Source organism: Xenia sp. Carnegie-2017, unplaced genomic scaffold (genome assembly GCF_021976095.1).
Source record: "Xenia sp. Carnegie-2017 unplaced genomic scaffold, XeniaSp_v1 HiC_scaffold_23, whole genome shotgun sequence".
Taxonomy (NCBI): domain Eukaryota; kingdom Metazoa; phylum Cnidaria; class Anthozoa; order Malacalcyonacea; family Xeniidae; genus Xenia; species Xenia sp. Carnegie-2017.
The window spans coordinates 20,776,356-20,801,087 of record NW_025813486.1 but is presented as its reverse complement, the minus strand read 5'-3'; the positions used below and the strand labels follow the sequence as shown (position 1 = coordinate 20,801,087).

The window sequence follows — 24,732 nt, the reverse complement described above, 5'->3', positions numbered from 1 at the left end:
TGCATGTGAAATATTATTAAGACTGGGAAATAGTCGCTGATCTTTTTTTATGTTTTGGAACTGGGTTATTGCACATGAAAAAAATTATGTGTTTTTAAAAACTCAAATCACCAGAGTAGTGAAGTCTAGTATCCTTATACTAAAAAATAATTTCATGTCATGTTTAAGATTTTACATACGTGGAAACTTTGCCACGCTTTGCTTAACTTCGAGGTGTTTGTGAGGCTCATTTTAACTAGACTTCGACTTCTTTATCGGGAGAAATAAAACGACGAATCGGGTGGACGTTCTGCATTCTACCAGCGTACTAAATATTTACGACAACAATCCTCAAATTTTAGGAAGAGTTTTTGTTCAAAATTTAAAGTATTCGCTCGTTCTGTTGTTTATATAGGGTAAGTTAAGTTATGTATGCACTTCTTCTATAGAGTTATTTACCAAAAGCAAAGCGAAGAATGGAAGTTATGATGGTGTATATTTGCCACACATTTTACATTACTTGTAAACCTGTAAAGGCCTAAGGTCTCTGTTTAAAGAAACTGCTATCTTCTCATTATAAATATATAGGTCGTCAACGACTCAGTAGATATTTTCATGGTGTAAAACGAAGTCCTTGGGTGAAATTTGATGAGAAATCACGTTGAATTCAAGAGATTAAAGTCTTTACAGCAGCGCATTATTGATCCAGAAATACAGCAGTATGAGTGAAACCAGCCCAATTCCAAGTTCAGCTCCAATCAGCTCAGTTGATCAATCAACTACAAATTCCACAGCTACGGAAGTGTCTTCGGGCTCAAAGAGACTCCACGTTACAAATTTACCATTTAGGATACGAGATAACGATCTTCACGACATGTTTGGGGTATAAATAGCATTTTGAAGTATATTTCATTTGTTCAAAAAATATTGCGGCTGGTAACGTTCCATTCTTTTTAGAAATATGGTGAAATTTTCGAAGCCGAGATAATTTATAATGAGCGAGGATCCAAGGTAATAAGCAGTGTTAATTTTTTCGTCCAAAGGTTCAAGTTTGTTAAAAAAAAGATCTGCAGTTTTCCCGTCAAACGAGCCTCACAATATGAAGTTTTTCTGCGTATCATGTTACTATACCAATCATTTTTGTGAACAATGAAGCCATATGAAGCCTTTCAACAGTAATAACCTTGTAAAATCTTCAAATGTCTTCAATTTATAACTTGAAAGTGAATGGTATCATCCATTGAGTATTGTTACTAGTAATTATGTATTTATCACCAAGGTCAGTGTGTTCTTTAGGACTGTTGGTGTTAATGAACATTCACTGGTGTTTTTGACATCTTTAATATCTACAAAACATTGGTCAACACTATTACCAACAGTTCTTCTCAGGACTACAGTCAACATGTACAAACATGTATATGTAACTTTTTGTCTTTTGTACAAACTGGGTTGAATTTTTTGGAAGGCAGATATCGGTGTGCATTCTTCCAACCTTAACTAGAGGGGGTGTAAGAGTTGTGCAAGAGGCATGCAAGAGGGGGTGTAAAAGTGGTTCAAGAGGGATGCAAGAGGGGTGTAAGAGTGGTGCAAGAGGGATGCAAGAGGGGGTGTAAGAGTGGTGCAAGAGGGATGCAACAGGAGGTGTAAGAGTGGTGAAAGAGGGGTGCAAGAGGGATGCAAGAGGGGTGTAAGAGTGAGAGGGATGCAAGAGGGGGTGTAAGAGTGGTGAAAGAGGGATGCAAAAGTGGGTGTAAGAGGGATGCAAGAGGTGGTGCAAGAGGAGGTGTAAGAGAGATGCCAGAGGTTTGCCAGTTCTCAATGAAATAGTAATATACAAAGATATGAACCAGAGCAATAGGGATTTATGTATATTGGAGAAGACCAACTCCCTCCCTCCCCACAAAATCATTGTTGATCCATCATTGCATCCAAAAGAATGTTTTCATGAATGAAAATAAACATAAATTTCATATTGAATTCAGGGTTTTGGATTTGTGACCATGGTTAATGTTGCCGATGCAATGAAGGCCAGAGAAAATCTCAATGGTACTATCATAGATGGAAGAAAGATAGAGGTATAGTAGTATTTTTATGGGGGTACAAATTGGATAATGGTTGCTTTGAAGTGTATATTTTCTCGAATAAATCTAGCAAAGTTATGAAAACTTGAGGTCTTTATGCATGGTTGCATGTTGCATGCTCAACAATAATTCTCTTCATGCAGGTTAACAATGCTACGCCAAGGCCAAAACGTGGCCCCATGGTGGGTCAGTCCAATCGAGGGAATTTTCATGGTACTGCATGCTGCTCGAAAGATGAAACTCTGTTGCATGTTGCAGAAGTCTCTTGCATGTTGCATGTTGCACGTAATGTATACTATCAAATATTTGTATGAAGGTGATACTGGAAGATTGGTGATGTATGATATGTTGTAGCACTGAAATATACTTCAGTTATTTATAAATGGTCTAATAGACAATTCTTGCTTTTTGAATTATGTATGCATTTGAAGGATGGGAGGCAGGTTTAGAATAGTTGAGGAAAGGCAGTGTGTAATTTTTTAAGGGCTAACATAATATGGTGTTTTGAAATGCTAGCCAAAGCATGTTCATTTCAAAATAAGAAGTTTAATTCCCCGAGTTCTGGTGAAAACAGTGTGAAATTGCATTTGCAAACTGTTAATTTGATCTTTTTGGGAAATGACATGATTATCATATTACTTCAAGCTAATATGATGAAACCTTTACCTTACATCCCATTCTTCATTGCATGCATATTGCAAGAGCAGATATTGTCTATTATTGATGAAATATTCACATTTTATTGCAATTGATGATTGTTAGGAGGAAACAATAGAGGTATGAGAGGAGGTCGACGGGGTCGTGGTGGAATGCATGGTGGATATCAAAATCATAGGTAATTTTCAAGATTATTTATAATTTATAAATATAGCGGTTCATAGTGTATTGTGAAAATACCAAACTTTATGGATAATTATATGGTATGAAGCCTCTAAGCTATAAGCATGAGACATGGAACACGTAATGAAATGTGGTGGGGGGCTTGTCTGCCCTCCCCTATTGTCTTAAACTTACCTTAAATTTACTCCTTGTTCAAAAGTGTGGAGTTTACAAAGATGACATTAAATTTTTTTTATTTAGTTTCTATCAAGGATATGGCATGAATCAGGTTGGAAATTCTAGCTTTGAATAATTAAGAACATTGTTTTTTGAGTTTTGCTATTTTTGAAAGAAGAATTGCTGACCACTCAAATTTCCTTTGCATGTACAACAAACAAGATGCCTATTAAGCGTTCACTGAGCTCAGTGTTTGGTTATATTTGCATATTTTATTAGTTGCTAAATAGTGCAACAAGTTTCACTGCAATGCAATCTCACATGAGTTAATATATTTCATTGATTTTACATGCCTGTCAAGATCTTCATGTGTGAAAGAATCCAAGAAAGATTTTGATTGTTTAAGAGCTTTATGCCTCAAAAACAAGCACATTTTTAAACTTGATTCAAAAGTGAATAATAATTTAGGGAATTTACATAACATAGTAGGATACTTTACAATTTTTCTCATTTTATGAATTTTTCCTTTGAAACTATTACAATACATGCAAACTTATGTATTTCATTGAATTTATTGATTTCAGGGTTACAATCCACCTCCACATGGCCAGGATGCTTTTCAGTAAGTTGTTTTGTAACAGTTGGTTTTACAAAACTCTAAACATTGGCTGTATTTTGATGAAAATTGAATTAATTACATTCCCACGTTCAATACAAGCTGTAAGGCTGAATGTTGAGTTTGCCTATTTTCTGTGCCTAAGTTTTTGTCCATATCCATAAATCTACATCTATGTAATGAACTGTTGGAGTCTCAGAATAAAACTGATACAATCATCCACAGTCAATTAATACCTTGTTTTTGTACACCAGCAAGTATTTTGAGGCCAGTATGAATACTCAGCAAGCAACTTATCTTAATTTATAGTTTACTAGTCAGGAGCAAACTCTTGACAAATATTTGGGGGAGGTGGAGTGGTAAATTAAGTCTAGTGCTAGTTTTAAATTTTTGGCTTTAAAATCTATATTACTTAAGTGAATAACTCAGTATGTAGTATATTTGAAAAATAACATAAGACTCTACCTTCACCTTCCCCCCTGCATTTAGTAGTAATTCAAAACAAACTTCACAGCAATCTTCAATACTTTTATTTGCATAATTTTGTCTCTCTCATTTCACTTGTTCACTATAATTTTTCTCATAGCCATCTTTCTCTCTCATCATTCAGCAATTATGGTCAGCATGGACCTCAGCCATCATATGGAGGGGGATATGGTGCAGGATATGGGGCTAATTTTGGAGGACAAGGTGCAACTCCATACAACAGTGGATATGGTGCTGGGTATCCTACGGTTAGTATTCAAACTGCATTTATTTGAAATGGATGTTGCAATTTTTAGGAATGGACTTAGATGGAGTGGTCTGGTTTCAATTAGATTGTAGAGGCTGTTTTGTTGATATCATTTTGCAGTATCATTATTTTGCAGTATCAGTATCATATTAGTATTTTGTTACCCTACTTCTATACCATTATATCACACAATTGATTTTGCTTAATTTCTTGGTACTTGCAACCTCCCTTGCTGCACCTCTAACCAAGGCTAGGAGGTACCTTACCACCACCCCTCCCTCAGGAAACCATCATTTAAATTTTTACGGCCAGTAACGGTAGAAGTATCAGATAAAAACAGCTTAATGTTTTCCCTTTTGTTAATAGAATTTTCAACCACAAGCTCCCCAACAAAGTCATACTCAAGGCTATCGTTATCAGCCATATTGAACATTACTATGTTTGAAATAGAAGGAAACATATAGGATGATGTAGGTAAACAGGTGTGAAGCTTGTGGATATTGATGGATAGAACAAACATTGAGGAACAGATGGAAGTATATAATATTGCAGCTTTACAACAAAAATAATATAACATTCATGTAGAACAAGAAAGCTGGCCATTATTTACTACATTTTTACAATTTTGAAGTTGTGTCAAAATATTTTTTCATTAGTTTGTGTTATTGATGTGAACAAAGTCACAAGTTTTTTATAGGCAAATCACAACATGATTAGATAGATGAGGTCTTTGTTTTACTTCCCTTTACAGTGCTGTCAGAAGGTTGATAATTGGGGGGGGTTCATATTCGTTTATGAGAAGACTGATAATTAAGGGGGGGGAGGGTTCATATTCATATATGCATGGTGAGGCAATTAAAGTTAAAGTTCCTTTAAGCCTCCCTCCAATAAATTGATCTTCCAATGGCTGGCCTTGCTTTTTATTTACAGTGTAAGAATGTAAAATAAGAGAACTTAAGTTTATGAATCATGGTGTCATCATGTCATCAAAGCTATATAAATGTTTTGTGGCAGAAAGCAAGAGGGGGTTAATGCCTTTGCGAAAACCACATGCAACTTCAACATGATGAAGAATTTTCTCGACCATGTTGAATCTGTCATCTTTATTCTATGGTGAAAAAAACCCAGAAATCAATAGAAAGATCTTGCTAAAATTTTGTTTTGAAAACTACCTGAAGGTCACCAAAAAACATTGTCGAGTCATATGCCTTGATCATGTCTGTAATATATGTTACATCCACACTGTGAAGATGCTCCTGATTTGCTAGAATATAGAAGACAAGAAATGACAAGGTATGTTATACTACCTGCAAAATCAACCCCTTCTCTCCCAATGTTTCCTTATGGCAACTTCAAGAAAACCATCCAAAACTCAAAGAACCAATAAAAATTGGAAAGGAAAGGGTTATTACACCATAACATGATATCATGCATTCTGTGCGTGCCCCTGGAAGTAACATAAACTAGTTTTTTGGAGAGAGTTGCCATTCATTACGCATGCAGCTAACAGCATATTTTTTTCATCAATAAACAACATTAATTTTTGACATGCAGACCTTTGGACAATATGAAACAGCTACGACCAATAAAGTAATCCACATCCACAAAGGCGACTGCTTCTTCAATCATTTGACAACTAATTGGAAAATATATTATGCCATTACTCAAACACTTTCTTTTTAAACACACCAATTTTCAACTTTAACCTGTGTTGATTGCTTAGATCCAAGGCAAAGATGATGTAGTCAATCCGAGGACGACTTTCAGTCTTTGACAGTTGTGGCAAAGGTAGACTTGTTGTGGTGCGACTGTTAAATTGATGATTACGAAGTGAAAATTTTAAATTTATGTAATTAGCTCAAGACACAGAGCAGTTGAGGGGGGGGGGTAATGAAAAATGTTTTGCAGTCTCTGTAAAAAATAAAAATGCTTTGCACTCTCTGTAAAAAATAAAAATGCTTTGCAGTCTCTGTAAAAAATAACAAATGTTTTGCAGTCTCTGTTAGTCATCCCCATCTTCTCCTTTATTTGCTTGTGCCTTCTGTTATGCAAATATTGTCAATTGCTTTGACTGTGAAATCAATAATTTGTAAAGACATAAATAGCGAGTATGATCTAAAATTTACATAACAGGATAAAACGGATAGATATTATCCTCAATCGAACTCCCTGATGTTTTAAAGAGCAAGAAACCCTGGTTTACTCACATTTGAACAGAATACGATGTGTCCATTTGTAATATTGCTTCGACAAGATCTTCCGAGCCAATACCCTTAACACTAACTATCTGAAATAAAATTGTTGATGGTTCTAGATCCGTCGACGGTCTACATCTTTTACTATTCACTAAACAATTTATGTTTTTAACCTACGTCCTGTGTGCAACCAGAGCATTTGTAAGTCGAAACGAAGTGGGCAAGTTGTACTTACCAGCAAGGTCGCATGATTATATGTTGGTAAATCACGAAATCTACATAAAATGTTGTTTTGATTTACTCGAACTGGTGTCATTTTAACCCAAGCTACGACTTTCGCTGACTGTATCTCACATATAAAAAGTTTTAAATTCTTAAATTTCAAATACAATTTTTTACCGCCAAATGGCTTGTGATTTTTTGATTTACTACTCCCCCCCAACGTACCCATATGAAATTTAATTATTACTGGGGGTTGAACTGTTCATACAGTCATATTCATTTGAACAATACAAGGTACAAACGAATGAAAGAAACAAGAAGTACGTTTTGAACTTTTACAAGAAATGAGGAAGTATGTGGATTATGTTTGTTACAGTAATTGTTTACATATCAAAAAATGCAAACATGATATCTAAATAACGTGGTCTTTGTATTTTTGAATTGTCCGAAAGTTTTTTTTGCTTTAATGCATAGCTGTTTGAATTCAATCATAGGACCAGTGGACAGACTGGACCACAACAGTTTACCATTTTTGCAAAGAAGACTGATGTACGAAAAAACTGTGATAATCAATCCGTCAAATGACTTCACTTCAGGTAGTTACACAATATTTCATAGTCCTTTTATATAGTATGTTACCATGAGAATATTTTTTTTTAAAGAGCATTTGATGTCTGTAATTCTTGTTGTGCAAGTTATGTCATTGCCACCCTGTTGGATGATTTTAAAATAGGATTTTCCTTATTTACAATGAAAGTCTCCTCCAACATGATGAAGATTCCATTGTTCTCTCATTCCCATGAGAATGGTTGCACATCACCTATATCCAGTTATTTGAGGATATGAGAAATCTAAATGTTTACTCCAAAAGAAAGCTGGTTATGGCTCTAATCACTAGAATGGTAAGCTTTAATCCAGGGGTGGGAACTTCTCCAGTCGGCGGGCCAGATTTAGGAAATTGAAGTTATTGGTTGGCCGTATTATTACATGAATAATATTCAATATCTTAATCACAGATATAGATGGATATAGTCTGCGGGTCAGTCAAAATCCCTTTAGGGGCCAGCCCCGGCCTGCGGGCCGTATGTTGCCCACCCCTGCTTTAATCCTTACATTGTTTTGTACTTGCAATTGCCAAAATCTAATTTTTTTTGAATGTCACTTGTAAGGTGAATGAAAGAAGATTGAGCTAAAACTCCAGGTTTTTAGAGGTCAACTCAGTGGCATGCTGGCAGGGGGAAGCCATGCCCTGCCCCAAGTGTTAATTTTTGGGGGGATGTAGAAATCAATATAGGGGCCAATTTTTGAGTTTGGTTGAGAGAAATGCATTTGAAGTAATGTAGTTATTGCCGCTAAAAAGATATGCATTTATAGCTAGGCGCATGTAACCAATAAATTAATATAATATATTTTTAATTTTGCTAATGATTAAATATAACTACTGTTTTACGTTATTATATGTTTGTAAATGTAGATCGTCCAGGTTGGTATAGTCCTGAGAAGGACTGTTTTTGTTGTTGTTGACTGACGTTTCGACAACCTTAGCTGTAGTCATCTTCAGAGTCAAAATGACTTCCAATTGGAAGTCAAACTACCTATTCCAGTAAAGTTTTGCTGATCTTGTTAGCTGAAATGGTCTTTTGATTCTGAAGATGACTACCGCTAAGGTTGCCGATCCGTCTTTCAACAACGCAGTCTCCAGGAACTAACCTGAACGATCTACTTACTAGCATCTAACGATACTCCCGGGATCAAACCATTTATTTTATTTTACGTTATTACTACATTTGGAAGTCTCATTGCAGAATTAATCAAGAACCTTTTATAAAACTGCTGATCGTTGTTGAAAAAGCAAGTATGATATTTGGACTTAAGAGCAACATTAGAAAACACGATATATAGGGTGTATAATGTTGCGGATTATTTTGAATTTTTCATTTTTTAATGCTATGTTGTTATAATCTTCATCAATTATGCGTAAGTTAATCGAAATATGAATAAGTGATAAAGGTTTTAAGAAAATGGCAATTTAAAGGAGAAAACACCAAATACGCTTCGGCCAAATTTCCCTGAAGCTCAAAAGCTTGAACAACATGTGCCATATTTTAACGCTGTGTGTTCCAATTGTTTTTTAGCTTTGTCGGTTTCGTGTGCTAGCTTTTTAAAAAGTGCTTCGCTGTAACACAATTCGCCTTCTTAAAATGGTGATTATTTGGGAAAATTTTACTGTCAGATGATCCAGTTGGAAGTCCAACTACCTATTCCAGTAAAGTTTTGCTGATCTTGTCCGCTGAAAACTATAGCGACGTTTTTTCATATGTTAATTTTTATACACCTTGTAGAAGAACATCTTTGATCAATATGGGCACAACACGTCATTACATGTAGTTAAAATATAGTACGTTTATAATTCACTTGAGAATATAAAGATAAATTGTGCATGCTTTTCAATCAAAAATTATTTTCGGTTAAATAATTATATTAATATGTAATAGCATGGTTTCTCGTGCAATTTGGAAAACATGCACTTGTGAGTTTTTCAAAGACTTCAAATTGCCCTCGTCCTCGTGTGATTTTGAAAATCTTTGAAAAACTCACTCGTGCATGTTTTTCCCTAATTGCCTTCGAAACCATGCTATTACCTATACAAATATTTTAGTACTACATAAAGTCACATGACTGATACGATAGTGCAAAGGGAGTACTTATTCTAGTTCAAATAAATTATATCATCATTGTTAACAGATCACAGCACACAGTTTCGGAAGTATTTTTGTAAACAGTTGGAGGTTATCGCTGTCCAGCAATGAAACTGTGCAAACTGCACCACTTATTGAAATAGTAGACATGTAAATGTAAATGTCATTGAAAACGGCACTTTTTGACATTTCTTTTCATAGATAACAACTATGAAATCAACTTACGACATAATCCAGCAAACTTATCTGGCAATGAATTCATGCACCGATCTGTTTCATATCAAAGTCTGAATCACCGGTATGAAGAATCGAGGTGGGAACCCGAAAATCTTTCTAATGTTGTTAAAATCATCTTTGAATCTCGTCCTTTCGGATATGAGGAACCTATTTTAACCTTTGACAAGCTTCCGCGAAACGAAAGTGTTGATCAATACCGAAATTCTTCTCTCAGTGATTTGAGGATTGATGAAGATAAAGGCAAGAAATATAAATCTTTGATTTGACTTCCAGGAAGTGGAAATGATACAGAAAATGACGGTTATCAACCATTGAGGAAGAATGGTAATGTAACAAATGGTGAAAGTGTTAGTGAATATCGAAATTCTTCTGTCAGTGATTCGATCTTCAAGGAAGATAACGAAGGCGAGTATGTTATAGCAATAGCATAAAACATTTTCCAAACATTATTAGCAAAAAATTTCAATGAAGACAAGGTGCACCATTGAATGATCTCAAAGAAACGATGACGAAAGAGCATAAACTTTCTGATTCAGAACTGCAATTTTATGCATGCGAAACGAATTTCGGAAATCAGCATAGGTGTTGCATTTTGTTCCTATATTAGTCCAGATTCTATATGAGTTCAGTAATGTCATTCACTTCCAGTGACCTGCATTGGTGAACTGTAATGACTATAATAGTTAATTTAACGAATAGATAACATTTAACCGTTGTCTTTACAGTTATAGATACACGGGTATGACGTCAACTGTGATAAATACAAAGTGGCCACAAGCCGCAGGGGCGAGCAAAAAAGAGCAAAAAAACTTACTAAATATATTAAAAAAGAATCCAAAACTCGAGGCAGACTGCAAAAACATCATTTGTTTACTTCGTGTTTAAATCCGGGACCTAAATTTGCCGCCCAATCCACGCGTCGCCTTAAAACGACATCAATTCCACCTCTTGTCTTATTTATAATCTCTATGGTAATAACCTTCCTCTTGTTGATTAAAGTTTTATTTTCATTTTTAATTCAAGAAAATGTTTTCAAAATGTGAATTAACATGCTTAATCAGGTGATTTGCAAGTAGCGTAGGCCTTTCCTACTTTGCTACTACCATCACCGTAAACTTTTAATGTTAGTTGTGTACAAGTACGAATATTATATCGTTGCTGTTGTGACTCCTGGCCTGTTTCTTGAGTACAAGTGACATCATCGCTCAAAAAGGATAACTGATACGTTTTTCAACGACAAAAATGAATGAAGTAGAGCATCATTCAATACATATACCAGCCTTATCAGGTTCTTTCAAATGCAATATGACTCTTGTACAACCGTGTCCTATCAGGTAAGTAAGGTTTGTTTCAAACGTCGAACTTTACATGCAGCGAACGCATTAGAGACAAAAGAAAATGAGATGAACTTCCTCATTATCTTTTGTTTTAAATGCGTTCGGTTCATGTAAAGTTCGACGTTTGAACTAGGCCATAAAGATGTTTCACTCAGTTCAATGGTATTCTATGTTTGCATTTAGTAAAATACTGGAACCATTGACTATTACTATACAGGTCAGTGACAATGACCAACCAAGAAATCTATTTCAAAAAGAATGGCTGCTTCTATCATTTGGCAACTACTCAGGAAATATTTTTATGTCATTACTTAAGCACAAACTTTTTAAATGCATGAACTCAATGTTAAACTATAATCTGCGTTGATTGTATACATCCAAGGCAAAGATGATGTAATGTTAACTATAAGGCAAAGATGGTGATGGTGATGGTGATAGTGATAGTGATTGTGATCTTTACATTCGTGCATGGTACTGCTAAGACATTCACAATGCACAATAAGAAGACAGACAAGAAAAGATTTCTTTTCTGAAGAAGATATTTCTTTAAACTGTACGAAGTTGGTCAAGTTTTGTATCTTGCGTAAAAGAGATTAAAAACAGGCAATCTATTACGCTATGGAGAAGTCCATCAAGAAACAAAAGTATACGTATACAGTAGATGTTGATCTGAGGTATGAAAGTAAACAAAATGTGCTTTTCTTTCTTTTATGATAACATAATGTGCTGACAATAAGAGAATAATAATTTCATAAATTTTGCATTCAGGATGTATTTAAAAAGGAATAAAGGGTTAGATCAAATTTACGGGGACTTTCACATGTTTTAAAATGCTGATTGTAGAACACAAATCTCCCATGATCAATATGCTACAAAATGACGTCAAAGGACAATCACGATGTGACTCACGATTTGATTCAAAATTTCTGAACATCTTGTACTTTTAGCAATCAAAATGCTCTTTCTTATACTTGCTAGCATTTGCTACTGACCTTGTTCTGAAAAAAAGTACTAAAAGATGGTTGGGAACCAGGAAGTGTTGCTGCTTACGGAAATCACTTCTTTCGGACTATTGCAGAAGTAACAATTGGAATGGATGAATATCGTGTACTTAAAATGAAAATGATATCTTATGGACGTCAGCCGGCTCTCTAAATGTTTATATTGACTGTGATTTGCTGTCACTGTTCATTCTTTTAAATAAGGAGTCTATCGACAGTTTGTTTTTGAAACGCTTTTGGTGGAGCATTTTGCATTAACAAAATCGTATTATAAGTCATTTGATTTTAAACTGCTTGTTGAAACGCGCTTTCCTTTGTATGCGCACCGCTGTAATAATATATCGCAAAAAATAAAGAAATGCGAAAATCGCGAAACCACGATACGGCTTTGGTATTACTGAGGTAAATTATTAAGGTTTACTTTAACTTGTTTTATTTTTGCCAGTCATCTTTAAACGACGGTTCAAAGACCGGTGGACAGGCCTCTGTCTAAGACTTTGATTATATACCATGAACGAATTTAAATAGTTCACATGCTCTCAAATACAGCCGTATTGATCTCCCGTAATCGCGCCGCGTTCAAGCCATTGGCGATATAAAAATCCTTAATGGTATTTAAACAATAACTTTCCCATTCCATCGTTTATACGTGCGCCGTAAACTTTTATATTAATTGTTGTATATAATTAAAAGTTTGCGGCGGACTATCTGCGTTGGAAAAGATTGTCGTTGTTTATACGTTTTAAGTGATTTTACCATATCTCAAACTCAAAGCATTTGGTGAAGCTAGCGCCATTCTTATTGAATCATCTTTTGTGGAAAACATTCAATTTACTTATTCATTTTCACATCCTGGGCCCATAACATGTTAACTTATTACGCAACTGGATGCCATTAAAACGATGTATTTACTATTTGCAAAAACGACGCAATAAGCATTTTTCAAAACCATGCGTTTGCAAGCGCAAGAGAAATAGAAAGTTAAGATAATTAAATGCAAATATAAGTGCTACATAAAGTCACATGACTGATACGATAGTGCATAGGGCGTACTTATTCTAGTTGACAAAGATTATTTCATCAGTGTTAACAGTTCACAGCACAGTTGCGGAAGTATTTTTAAAAACAGCTGGAGGTTATCGCTGTCCAGCAATAAAAAGAGTTCACTGGAGAATTTTGAGCCTGTATTGAATATTGAATAAAGTTATTGATAGAAAGAAGTGAGAAAGAATATAGGAACCTTGATAATGATGATGATGAACTATATATTGAAAGATATAAGCACCAGGTTAGAATGTATTTAAAGTTTTTCTTTTGCGGAGGTGGCTTTATCTCAAGGAATTATGTTTTTGTTACTCAATATCATGATTATCTAATGCTTTTAATCCGTTTATTGTGCATTATGTTTATTATGGAGACGATGTTTTGAAGAATTAAATAGTCTTACATAAATCCACAATATTTTGACTTTCTTGCAGATTTTGCACTTCACACTGCATTAGTTTAAAATATCGCACAAACGGTTTCTTTAAATCCTTTTACGGATAAGGAAGTGTCCTATTCAAAATGTAAATCCATAATTGTTACCTGGCTGGTGAAAAGATTTTGCTAGTTTCGTTATTTTAGTTTCCTGATGTTAATATAATTTATTGATATTGTGCATAAATTAACTAATTTTTTAATTCAAACTGCATGCGTTGTATTGATGCTCTCAAACATTGCTTGAGGAAATTGATGGTTTCAAACATTGCTTGAGGAAGTTGAAAAGGGAATAAAATTCTGTGAAAGTATTTATTATTTAAAGCAGTAGCCAAAAGAAATTGTATTCAAACTAATTAACTGTTATTGTTTATTTGATTTCAATCAAATTCTTAGGTTGTTTGATTATATTAATTCGAAAGTTTGATTTCCACAAGGCATTATTATTGATATTGACTATACAATGTTTTCTCTGCTATTTTATATAAGTTTTGTTTTTCAAATCGCAGCCTGGTTACACGTTTTACATGGTTTTATAAAAGTCTAAATTTAAAAAGGGTAACCTATGCACTCAACTTAGTCACTGAAAATTCACCTCACACGTAAAAAACCTTTAAGGGGAAGTTGAGGTAAGAAACCTGAAAAACCTGAAATGTGAAGAGGAAGTCTTTTAAAGAAATCATCTCCAAAAAGCTTTTCTAAATAGTTAAGACCTTGGAAAATTGGTGTTTGTTTCGCTAAATATCGTTTTTTCTTTAAACATGAGTAATTTCTTATTGCTGATGTTTAGCTTTATCAAGACATTTCGTGGACATGTTCATTTGTTCGTGTTATCGTGTTTGATGAAGTTTTCTCATTCTTCTGCATGTGAAATTATAAAACTCGTTCTCAGATTTAAATAATGTATACAACATGTTGACGTAAGCCTGTTAACTCACGAATATGTTGAAGCAGATGTTGTGGCTTTTGCAAGAAAAATTGAACGTTTTAACGAGACTTTAGGTTACATATACAGAGCAATTGAAACTTTAACTACAAGGTGACAAAATTGTTCAAAATATGACGACGAAATGTTTAACAATCTAACATGTTTTGTTTATTTTTCATTTCAGCAATTCACTTACAATGATCAAGTTCATAGTTTTCCTGTTAGTCCGTACTACATTATCACAAGGTATGAATTTTTTTATAAATCTTTACCTTCTCATATGGAAAGATTGTTTTTGATGATATGAACAAAGAATAAAACGTTAAGTTTATAATAGCAATACACTTTGAGTTTGAGATATTTCTTTACTGTTGGTTCATTGCAGTGAGGTTTACCTGTAATTGCAGCTGCGCTGTGAAAACCTGTAAATGCACTGTATAAAAAAATAAGTACGCTAAGCGTACATATATCTGTTCATGCCGGTTGTTGATAGATTTATGGCTGCGAAGGACTAAGTGATGTGAAAAAGGGGCTCCTATTGAAAAATATTTAAGAGAGGGACATTAAATATTTCAAAGACTGACTTTTAAAATGACACTATGCTTTTACCACATTTGGTCAAAACAAGTGCAAAATTAAAAAGGACATTTTCCATAAAGAACTGAACTCGGTTAGTAAGGATTTATAATTATCGATTTGTAATCAGTTGCAATGCAAAAATATGCAAGTGCAATGTGAAACGCTTTTACTACACTGTGAAAATCAGTAATTGCACTGTACAAAAGCTCTAATCACTTAACTGCACTGTAAAATTGTGTAATTGTTCTGTGAAAATGTGCAATTGCACTCTTTTCTTTAGCATAAACATTGAACACCTTGTTTACATAACAACTTTAAAAACCAAGATAATTTTTTCAGACGAGCCAGTTCGACTTCAAGGACCAAAAAGCGGAGAAGGAATTGGTCGTGTAGAAATATTCTACAATGGAGAATGGGGCACAATTTGTGACGATTTGTGGGATTTGCAAGATGCTATGGTTGTATGTCGTCAACTTCGTTATAAGAGTGTAGTAAAGGCTTTACAAGGAAGTTCAGTTCCTGATGGTACTGGAAAGATATGGTTAGATAATGTTGCTTGTACGGGTTCAGAAGTTAATGTATCTAGTTGTTCACATAATGGATGGGGAAAACACAACTGTGGACATTATGAAGATGCTGGTGTAGAATGTCTTACATGTAAGTAATTTTTCTAGTTTTTAGTGACTATTTGTAGCATTTAAATTGAAAACTTTTAAAATCAATCTTTGTTTGCTGAATTTGCTGGAACATAAATAATTAACACCTCGCATACTTAAAAACTTTGTAACCCAAAAATTTTTTTCAGACGAGCCAGTTCGACTTCGAGGACCAAGAAGCGGAGAAGGAATTGGTCGTGTAGAAATTTTCTACAATGGAGAATGGGGCACAATTTGTGACGATGGTTGGGATTTGCAAGATGCTATGGTTGCATGTCGTCAACTTGGTTATGGTAGTGCAGCAAAGGCTTTACAAGGAAGCTCTGTTCCTGATGGTAGTGGAAAGATATGGTTGGATAATGTTGCTTGTACGGGCTCAGAAAATAATGTATCTAGTTGTTCACATATTGGATGGGGAAAACACGATTGTGGACATTATGAAGATGCTGGTGTAGAATGTTCATCATGTAAGTAATTTTTATTTTCTAATAAACGATTCATCATATTAATATCGAAAAATTTTTAAATCAATCTGTGTTTCATCCAACATAAACATCGAAAACTTTGTTTACTTAACAACTTTGTAATGAAAACTATTTTTTAAAAATGAGCCAGTTCGACTTCAAGGACCAAGAAGAGGCGAAGGAATTGGACGTGTAGAAATATTCTACAATGGAGAATGGGGCACAATTTGTGACGATGGTTGGGATTTGCAAGATGCTATGGTTGTATGTCGTCAACTTGGATTTAATGGTGCAGTAAAAGCTTTACACGGAAGCTCTGTTCCTGATGGTAGTGGAAAGATATGGTTAGATGATGTTGTTTGTACGGGTTCAGAAGTTAATGTATCTAGTTGTTCACATAATAGATGGGGAACACACAATTGTGGACATTATGAAGATGCTGGTGTAGAATGTGTAGCATGTAAGTAATTTTTCTGTTTCTTAGTTACTATTTGTAGCATATAAATTAAGAAATTTTAAAATCCGTCTGTGTTTGTTAACTTTGCTGTAACATAAACAATGAACACATTGTTTACTTGATAACTTTGTAAACAAAATTAATTTTTTAAAATGAGCCAGTGCGACTTCAAGGACCAAGAAGCAGCGAAGGAATTGGTCGTGTAGAAATTTTCTACAATGGAGAATGGGGCACAATTTGTGACGATGATTGGCATTTGCAAGATGCTATGGTTGTATGTCATCAACTTGGATATAATAGAGCAGTAAAGGCTTTACAAGGAAGTTCTGTTCCTGATGGAAGTGGAAAGATATGGTTAGATGATGTTGCTTGTACGGGTTCAGAAGTTAATGTATCTAGCTGTTCACATAATGGATGGGGAACACACAACTGTGGACATAGTGAAGATGCCGGTGTAGAATGTCTAACATGTAAGTAATTTTTCTACTTTTTAGTAACTATTTGTAACATTTAAATTAATAAATTTTAAAATCAATCTTTGGTTGCTAACTTTGCTGGAACATAAACATTGAACACCTCGGATACTTTAAAACTTTGAAACCCAAAAATTTTTTTCAGATGAGCCAATTCGACTTCAAGGACCAAGAAGCAGGGAAGAAATTGGTCGAATAGAGATTTTCTACAATGGAGAATGGGGCACAATTTGTGATGATACTTGGGATTTGCAAGATGCTATGGTTGCATGTCGTCAACTTAGATTTAATGGTGCAGTAAAAGCTTTACAAGGAAGCTCTGTTCCAGATGGTAGTGGAAAGATATGGTTAAATAACGTTGGTTGTACGGGTTCAGAAGTTAATGTATCTAGTTGTTCACATAATGGATGGGGAACACACGACTGTGGACATTATGAAGATGCTGGTGTAGAATGTCTAACATGTAGGTATTTTTTCTACTTTTGAGTAACTATTTCTGCATTTATATTAAAAATGTAAAATCAATCTGCGTTTGCTATCTTTTCTGGAACATAAACATTGAACACAATGGTTACTTAACATCTGTGAATTTTAAAATAATTTTTTCAGACGAGCCAGTTCGACTTCAAGGACCAAGAAGCAGCGAAGGGATTGGTCGTGTAGAAATACTCTACAATGGAAAATGGGGCACAATTTGTGACGATGGTTGGGATTTGCAAGATGCTATGGTTGTATGTCGTCAACTTGGATTTAATGGTGCAGTAAAGGCTTTACAAGGAAGTTCTGTTCCTGATGGTAGTGGAAGGATATTGTTAGATAATGTTGCTTGTACGGGTTCAGAAGTTAATGTATCTAGTTGTACACACAATGGATGGGGAACACACAATTGTGGACATGATGAAGATGCTGGTGTAGAATGCCTAACATGTAAGTAAACTTTTCCCCTGTTTAAAAATTATCATACGATTTAAATTGACAAGCGTTATGCGACTCTGTGGTTTATTAAGAACTTGTTGCAATATAAATGAGTACAAGTCCAATAACCTTTTATAGACGAACCAGTTCGACTTCAAGGACCAAGAAGAAGCGAGGGAGTTGGTCGAATAGAAATTTTTTACAATGGAGAATGGGGCACAATTTGTGACGATGCTTGGGGTTCGCAAGATGCTAAGGTTGCATGTCGTCAACTTGGTTATGGTAGAGCAGTAAAAGCTTTACAAGGACGTTCTGTTCCTGATGGTAGTGGAAGGATTTGGTTAGATAATGTTGCTTGTACGGGCTCAGAAGTTAATGTATCTAGTTGTAAACATAATGGATGGGGAAGACACAATTGTGGACATAGTGAAGATGCTGGTGTAGAATGTTCATTATGTAAGAATTTTTAAACTTCTTATAAACTATTCATCATATTAATATTGAAAAATTTTTAAATCAATCTGTGTTTCCTCCAACATAAACATGTAAAACATTGTTTACTTGACAGCTTTGTAAACAAAATAATTTTTTAACTTGAGCCAGTGCGACTTCAAGGACCAAGAAGCAGGGAAGGAATTGGTCGTGTAGAAATATTCTACAATGGAGAATGGGGCACAATTTGTGACGATGATTGGGATTTGCCAGATGCTATGGTTGCATGTCGCCAACTTGGTTATGGTAGTGCAGTAAAGGCTTTACAAGGAAGTTCTGTTCCTGATGGTAGTGGAAAGATATGGTTACATGATGTTGCTTGTACGGGCTCAGAAGTTAATGTATCTAGTTGTTCACATGGTGGATGGGAAACACACAACTGTAGACATAGTGAAGATGCTGGTGTAGAATGTTCATCATGTAAGTACTTTTTCTCCTTTTTGGAAACTATTGGTAGCATTTATATTAAGAAATTTTAAAACCAATCTGTGTTTGCTAACTTTGCTGTAACAAAAACCTCGAGCATCTCGCTTGCTTAAGAACTTTGAAAACCAAAATAATCTTTTTAGACGATCCTGTTCGACTCCAAGGACCAAGAAGCGGCGAAGGAATTGGTCGCGTAGAAATTTTCTATAAAGAAGAATGGGGTACAATTTGTGACTATGGTTGGGGTTTGGGAGATGCTATGGTTGTATGTCGTCAACTTGGTTATGGTAGAGCAGTAAAAGCTTTAAGAGGAAGTTCTGTTCCTGATGGTAGTGGCAAGATATGGTTAGATAATGTTGGTTGTACGGGTTTGGAAGTTAATGTATCTATTTGTACACATAATGGATGGGGAACACACAATTGTGGACATAGTAAAGATGCTGGTGTAGAATGTTCATCATGTAAGTACTTTTTAACGTCTTATTAACTATTCATCGTATTTGAATTAAAAATTGTGAAATCAATCTGTGTTTGCCCTAACATAAACATGTAAAACCTTGTTTACTTTGCAACTTGTAAACAAAACTAATTTTTTTAAAATGAGCCAGTTCGACTTCAAGGACCAAAAAGGTATAAAGGAATTGGTCGTGTAGAAATTTTCTACAATAAGGAATGGGGCACAATTTGTGACAATGGTTGGGATTTGCAAGATGCTATGGTTGCATGTCGTCAACTTGGATTTAATGGTGCAGTAAAAGCTTTACACGGAAGCTCTGTTCCTGATGGTAGTGGAAAGATATGGTTAGATAATGTTGTTTGTACAGGCTCAGAAGTTAATGTATCTAGTTGTTCACATAGTGGATGGGAAACACACAACTGTAGACATAGTAAAGATGCTGGTGTAGAATGTCTTACATGTAAGTAATTTTTCTACTTTTTAGTAACTATTTGTAACATTTCAACTAAGAAATTTTAAAATATATTTTTGGTTGCTAACTTTGCTGGAACATAAACATTGAACACCTCGGATGCTTTCAAACTTTGAAACCCAAAAATTTTTTTCAGATGAGCCAATTCGACTTCAAGGACCAAGAAGCAGGGAAGGAATTGGTCGAATAGAGATTTTCTACAATGGAGAATGGGGCGCAATTTGTGATGATACTTGGGATTTGCAAGATGCTATGGTTGCATGTCGTCAACTTAGATTTAATGGTGCAGTAAAAGCTTTACAAGGAAGCTCTGTTCCAGATGGTAGTGGAAAGATATGGTTAAATAACGTTGGTTGTACGGGTTCAGAAGTTAATGTATCTAGTTGTTCACATAATGGATGGGGAACAGACAATTGTGGACATTATGAAGATGCTGGTGTAGAATGTGTAGCATGTAAGTAATTTTTCTGTTTCTTAGTTACTATTTGTAGCATATAAATTAAGAAATTTTAAAATCCGTCTGTGTTTATTAACTTTGCTGTAACATAAACAATGAACACATTGTTTACTTGATAACTTTGTAAACAAAATTAATTTTTTAAAATGAGCCAGTGCGACTTCAAGGACCAAGAAGCAGCGAAGGAATTGGTCGTGTAGAGATTTTCTACAATGGAGAATGGGGCACAATTTGTGACGATGGTTGGGATTTGCAAGATGCTATGGTTGCATGTCGTCAACTTGGATTTAATGGTGCAGTAAAAGCTTTACAAGGAAGCTCTGTTCCAGATGGTAGTGGAAAGATATGGTTAAATAACGTTGGTTGTACGGGTTCAGAAGTTAATGTATCTATTTGTACACACAATAGATGGGGAACACACAATTGTAGACATAGTGAAGATGCTGGTGTAGATTGTGTAACATGTAAGAAAAGTTTTCACCTGTGTAGTATTTCAAACGCTTAATATAAGTACTGAAAGAAGTAATACAGTAAAGTAATACAGAAGTAAAAACACTGGAAAACTTGTCAACAAAACTGATGATAGATTGCGTATAAAATGCTCGCGTGACTACTTTAAATTAACCGTTATTTCGACACAAAACCTGTTTAAAAATAATCATACGATTCAAATTGCTAAACGTTATGCGACTTTGTGTTTTATTAAGATCTTATTGCGCTCTAAATCAATATAAGCTCAATAACCTTTTATAGACAAACCGGTCAGAATTCAAGGACCAAGAAGCAGTGAAGGAATTGGTCGAATAGAAATTTTATACAATGGAGAATGGGGCACAATTTGTGACGATTTTTGGGATTTGCGAGATGCTATGGTTGCATGTCGTCAAGTTGGTTATGGTAGAGCAGTAAAGGCTTTACAAGGAAGTTCTGTCCCAGATGGAAGTGGAAAGATATGGTTAGATGATGTTGCTTGTACGGGTTCAGAAGTTAATGTATCTAGTTGTAAACATAATGGATGGGGAAAACACAATTGTGAACATAGTGAAGATGCTGGTGTAGAATGTCTAACATGTAAGTAAACTTTTCACCTATTTAAAATAGTCATACGATTCAAATTGCCAAGTGATTCGTTGTTTTATTAAGAACTTGTTGCTATATATATCAGTACAAGCTCAATAACCTTTTCTAGACGAGCCAGTTCGACTTCAAGGACAAAGAAGCATGGAAGGAATTGGTCGTGTAGAAATTTTCTACAATGGAGAATGGGGCACAATTTGTGACGATGGTTGGGATTTGCCAGATGCAATGGTTGCTTGTCGTCAACTTGGTTATGGTAGAGCAGTAAAAGCTTTAAAAGGAAGTTCTGTTCCAGATGGTAGTGGAAAGATATGGTTAGATAACGTTGCTTGTACGGGTTCAGAAGTTAATGTATCTAGTTGTTCACATAATAGATGGGGAACACACAATTGTGGACATAGTGAAGATGCTGGTGTAGAATGTCTAGCATGTAAGTAATTTTTAACTTCTCATAAACTTTTTATTGTATTGAAATAAAGAAATTTTTAAATCAGTATGTGCTTGCTCTAATATAAAATTAAAAACCTTGCTTACTTAACAACTTTGTAAACAAAACTACTTTTTTAAAATGAGCCAGTGCGACTTCAAGGACCAAGAAGCAGCGAAGGAATTGGTCGTGTAGAAATTTTCTACAATGGAGAATGGGGCACAATTTGTGACGATGGTTGGGATTTGCCAGATGCAATGGTTGCTTGTCGTCAACTTGGTTATGGTAGAGCAGTAAAAGCTTTAAAAGGAAGTTCTGTTCCAGATGGTAGTGGAAAGATATGGTTAGATAATGTCGTTTGTTCGGGTTCAGAAGTTATTGTATCTAGTTGTACACATAAAGGATGGGGAACACAGGATTGTGGACATGGTCAAAATGCTGGTGTAGAATGTCTAGCATGTAAGTAATTTTAACTTCTCATAAACTTTTTGTTGTATTGAAATAAGGAAATTTTTAAATCAGTATGTGCTTGCTCTAATATAAAATTAAAAACTTTGCTTACTTAACAACTTTGTAAACAAAACTGATTTTTTAAATGAGCCAGTGCGACTTCAAGGACCAAGAAGCAGCGAAGGAATTGGTCGTGTAGAAATTTTCTACAATGGAGAATGGGGCACAATTTGTGACGATGGTTGGGATTTGCCAGATGCTATGGTTGCTTGTCGTCAACTTGGTTATATTAGAGCAGTAAAAGCTTTACAAGGAAGTTCTGTTCCAGATGGTAGTGGAAAGATATGGTTAGATAATGTCGTTTGTTCGGGTTCAGAAGTTATTGTATCTAGTTGTACACATAAAGGATGGGGAACACAGAATTGTGGACATGGTCAAAATGCTGGTGTAGAATGTCTAATATGTAAGTAATTTTTCTGTTTCTTAGTTACTATTTGTAGCATATAATTTAAGAAATTTTAAAATCAGTCGGTGTTTGCTAACTTTGCTGTAACATAAATATTGAACAACTTGTTTACTTAACAACTTTGTAATTAAAACTGATTTTTTAAATGAGCCAGTGCGACTTCAAGGACCAAGAAGCAGCGAAGGAATTGGTCGTGTAGAACTTTTCTACAATGGAGAATGGGGCACAATTTGTGACGATGGTTGGGATTTGCAAGATGCTATGGTAGCTTGTCGTCAACTTGGTTATGGTAGAGCAGTAAAGGCTTTAATAGGAAGTTCTGTTCCAGATGGTAGTGGAAAGATATGGTTAGATAATGTTGGTTGTACAGGTTCAGAAGTTAATGTATCTAGTTGTAAACATAATGGATGGGAAACACACAATTGTGGACATAGTGAAGATGCTGGTGTAGAATGCCAAACATGTAAGTAATATTTTTACATTTTAGCTACTATTTTTAGTACTTTAAATCAAGAATTTTTAATATCAATGTTTGTTTGCCAATTTGTACTGTGACTGAGTAGCATTAAAATCCAAACAAACGTCTTTTCAATTCCGTCAAAAAACATAGAGGTAGCTGTAAATATACAATGATTTCCACGATTGCACTCATTTGACATTCTAAAATTACAAAACAATGCAATAAATAAAAACACATTAGCTGGTAGCAAATACTGTTTTCTTGGTAAATGTTTAGTCTAAGTTGGGCTGCGCAACGTGGTTTTCTAAAGCGAAAGGTAGACAGCGTTTTGCTAAATATCTTTAAATGTATTTTTGGCAAGTACTAGTATAGTTTCTCATGCAGTTACAGCTAAGTATGCGCTCATGAGTTTTTTTATTATAATAACATTTTATAGATTATTCATGCATTTATTTGATGGAGGGCCCTGGGTAAGATTGACTTTTGCTAACCATGCATGCTTTAGTTTGTGTACTCTTTAAATTCCTATTTTATTTTCTTTAATAACTAGCTTTTATGTCAAATATATTTCGTGCGACCTCTTACACAAAAAAAAAGGGGGGAAATGCCTTTAAGCTTTGAATTTGCTTGCGAAGTAAACGGTATACTAAGTACTGAGAATTTTTTTAATCTGTGTTTATCGTGTGTATTTTTCTCAGTAAAAACAGAAGTTATTGCTCAAGTTTGCATTGATGCACGTTTTCGCTTAAGTGTACGGTGAAAACCAGTCTTGTACGAAACAGAATGAAAAGAAAACCCTTTTTTCTTTAGCAAATCAGTCTAAAATCTGTGACTTTGATCATGGCCTGGCTACGAGTTTATGTCCATGGGACAATGTTGAGGGAGTTGATGATGTCGATTGGACTCTCTCAGATTTTTATGCCACAGGATCAACGTTTGGTAAGACTGTTTTTTTGTGAAGAGCCGCTGCGAATGCGAGGACTGATCTCGCTTTTTTATGGACCGATATATTTTGATTGCCGAAGGCGTGATCTGCTATCGTCGTCCGGAGTCATGCCCTTCGAAATTATTTAAAATTTATACACTTGATATATATATATTGTGATTTAATGTATACTCTTGCTTATATTACTTGTGTTTTCACATTATAAGCAAGATTACAAGAATATTTTGTCAGTGATTTTGAACGGTAAAATTCAAAATTTTTTATTAATTTTAAATATAGTTGTCCATCATGAAATATGAAAAATTACTGCATTTTTATTTTTATACGTTTTATAAACACAACTGCTATGTCGACGTCATTTTCACAGCATTAAGCTTTCATATTGACATTTCAATCCAAAAGAAACATATATGTGAAGGAGAAACATATTTTTTACTGTAAAAAGAGAAAACACCATTTTTGTTTGAAAAAAAAAACAATTAAGCAGTTTCAGGGAAGTTACCACAAAATTGAGCCGGGGGCATATTTACTAAATTTGTGATATTAAGGCAACAT

General features: G+C 34.8%; 3 protein-coding genes and 2 long non-coding RNA genes across 6 annotated transcripts in view; 4 read left to right on the top strand and 1 right to left on the bottom strand.

The window, feature by feature from the left end:
* The first annotated feature begins 139 nt into the window (after window positions 1-139).
* LOC124447719 (RNA binding protein fox-1 homolog 1-like) lies at window positions 140-5,035 on the top strand. 2 transcript variants are annotated; one of them, XM_046998697.1, is made up of 10 exons: window positions 140-395; window positions 568-862; window positions 937-990; window positions 1,962-2,054; window positions 2,204-2,273; window positions 2,823-2,895; window positions 3,141-3,168; window positions 3,641-3,678; window positions 4,283-4,406; window positions 4,772-5,035. In XM_046998697.1, the coding sequence occupies exons 2-10, from the start codon at window positions 701-703 to the stop codon at window positions 4,832-4,834; spliced, it is 705 nt and encodes a 234-aa protein (XP_046854653.1). In that variant the 5' UTR covers window positions 140-395; window positions 568-700; the 3' UTR covers window positions 4,835-5,035. The 2 variants fall into 2 exon arrangements, with proteins under 2 accessions (XP_046854653.1, XP_046854652.1); XM_046998696.1 differs by having other exon boundaries at window positions 4,259-4,406.
* A 274-nt stretch (window positions 5,036-5,309) lies between these two features.
* Window positions 5,310-6,999, bottom strand: LOC124447721 (centromere protein M-like). Its single transcript, XM_046998699.1, has 6 exons — window positions 6,836-6,999; window positions 6,613-6,692; window positions 6,112-6,213; window positions 5,962-6,041; window positions 5,578-5,669; window positions 5,310-5,513 (listed from the first exon to the last, which is right to left on the bottom strand). Exons 1-6 carry the CDS (start codon window positions 6,914-6,916, stop codon window positions 5,373-5,375), a joined length of 576 nt encoding a protein of 191 aa, XP_046854655.1. The 5' UTR covers window positions 6,917-6,999; the 3' UTR covers window positions 5,310-5,372.
* Window positions 7,000-7,091: 92 nt separating this feature from the next.
* Window positions 7,092-7,718, top strand: LOC124449605. The gene is made up of 3 exons (XR_006949457.1): window positions 7,092-7,174; window positions 7,317-7,418; window positions 7,485-7,718. It is a non-coding gene; the product is annotated as an uncharacterized LOC124449605 (long non-coding RNA).
* Window positions 7,719-9,727: 2,009 nt separating this feature from the next.
* Window positions 9,728-10,775, top strand: LOC124448693. Its single transcript, XR_006949213.1, has 2 exons — window positions 9,728-9,834; window positions 10,032-10,775. It is a non-coding gene; the product is annotated as an uncharacterized LOC124448693 (long non-coding RNA).
* A 2,408-nt stretch (window positions 10,776-13,183) lies between these two features.
* Window positions 13,184-24,732, top strand: part of LOC124448550 — a 325,208-nt gene continuing 313,659 nt past the window's right edge. Inside the window, exons 1-19 of the mRNA XM_046999527.1 lie at window positions 13,184-13,384; window positions 14,688-14,749; window positions 15,422-15,739; window positions 15,888-16,205; window positions 16,354-16,662; window positions 16,821-17,129; window positions 17,278-17,595; window positions 17,742-18,059; window positions 18,186-18,503; window positions 18,651-18,959; window positions 19,109-19,426; window positions 19,574-19,882; window positions 20,031-20,348; window positions 20,507-20,815; window positions 21,105-21,422; window positions 21,541-21,858; window positions 22,006-22,314; window positions 22,460-22,768; window positions 22,926-23,234. Of these exons, the coding sequence (XP_046855483.1) occupies window positions 13,344-13,384; window positions 14,688-14,749; window positions 15,422-15,739; window positions 15,888-16,205; window positions 16,354-16,662; window positions 16,821-17,129; window positions 17,278-17,595; window positions 17,742-18,059; window positions 18,186-18,503; window positions 18,651-18,959; window positions 19,109-19,426; window positions 19,574-19,882; window positions 20,031-20,348; window positions 20,507-20,815; window positions 21,105-21,422; window positions 21,541-21,858; window positions 22,006-22,314; window positions 22,460-22,768; window positions 22,926-23,234 (5,437 nt within the window). The 5' untranslated portion in view covers window positions 13,184-13,343. The remainder of the gene's footprint in view (window positions 13,385-14,687; window positions 14,750-15,421; window positions 15,740-15,887; window positions 16,206-16,353; window positions 16,663-16,820; window positions 17,130-17,277; window positions 17,596-17,741; window positions 18,060-18,185; window positions 18,504-18,650; window positions 18,960-19,108; window positions 19,427-19,573; window positions 19,883-20,030; window positions 20,349-20,506; window positions 20,816-21,104; window positions 21,423-21,540; window positions 21,859-22,005; window positions 22,315-22,459; window positions 22,769-22,925; window positions 23,235-24,732) is intronic.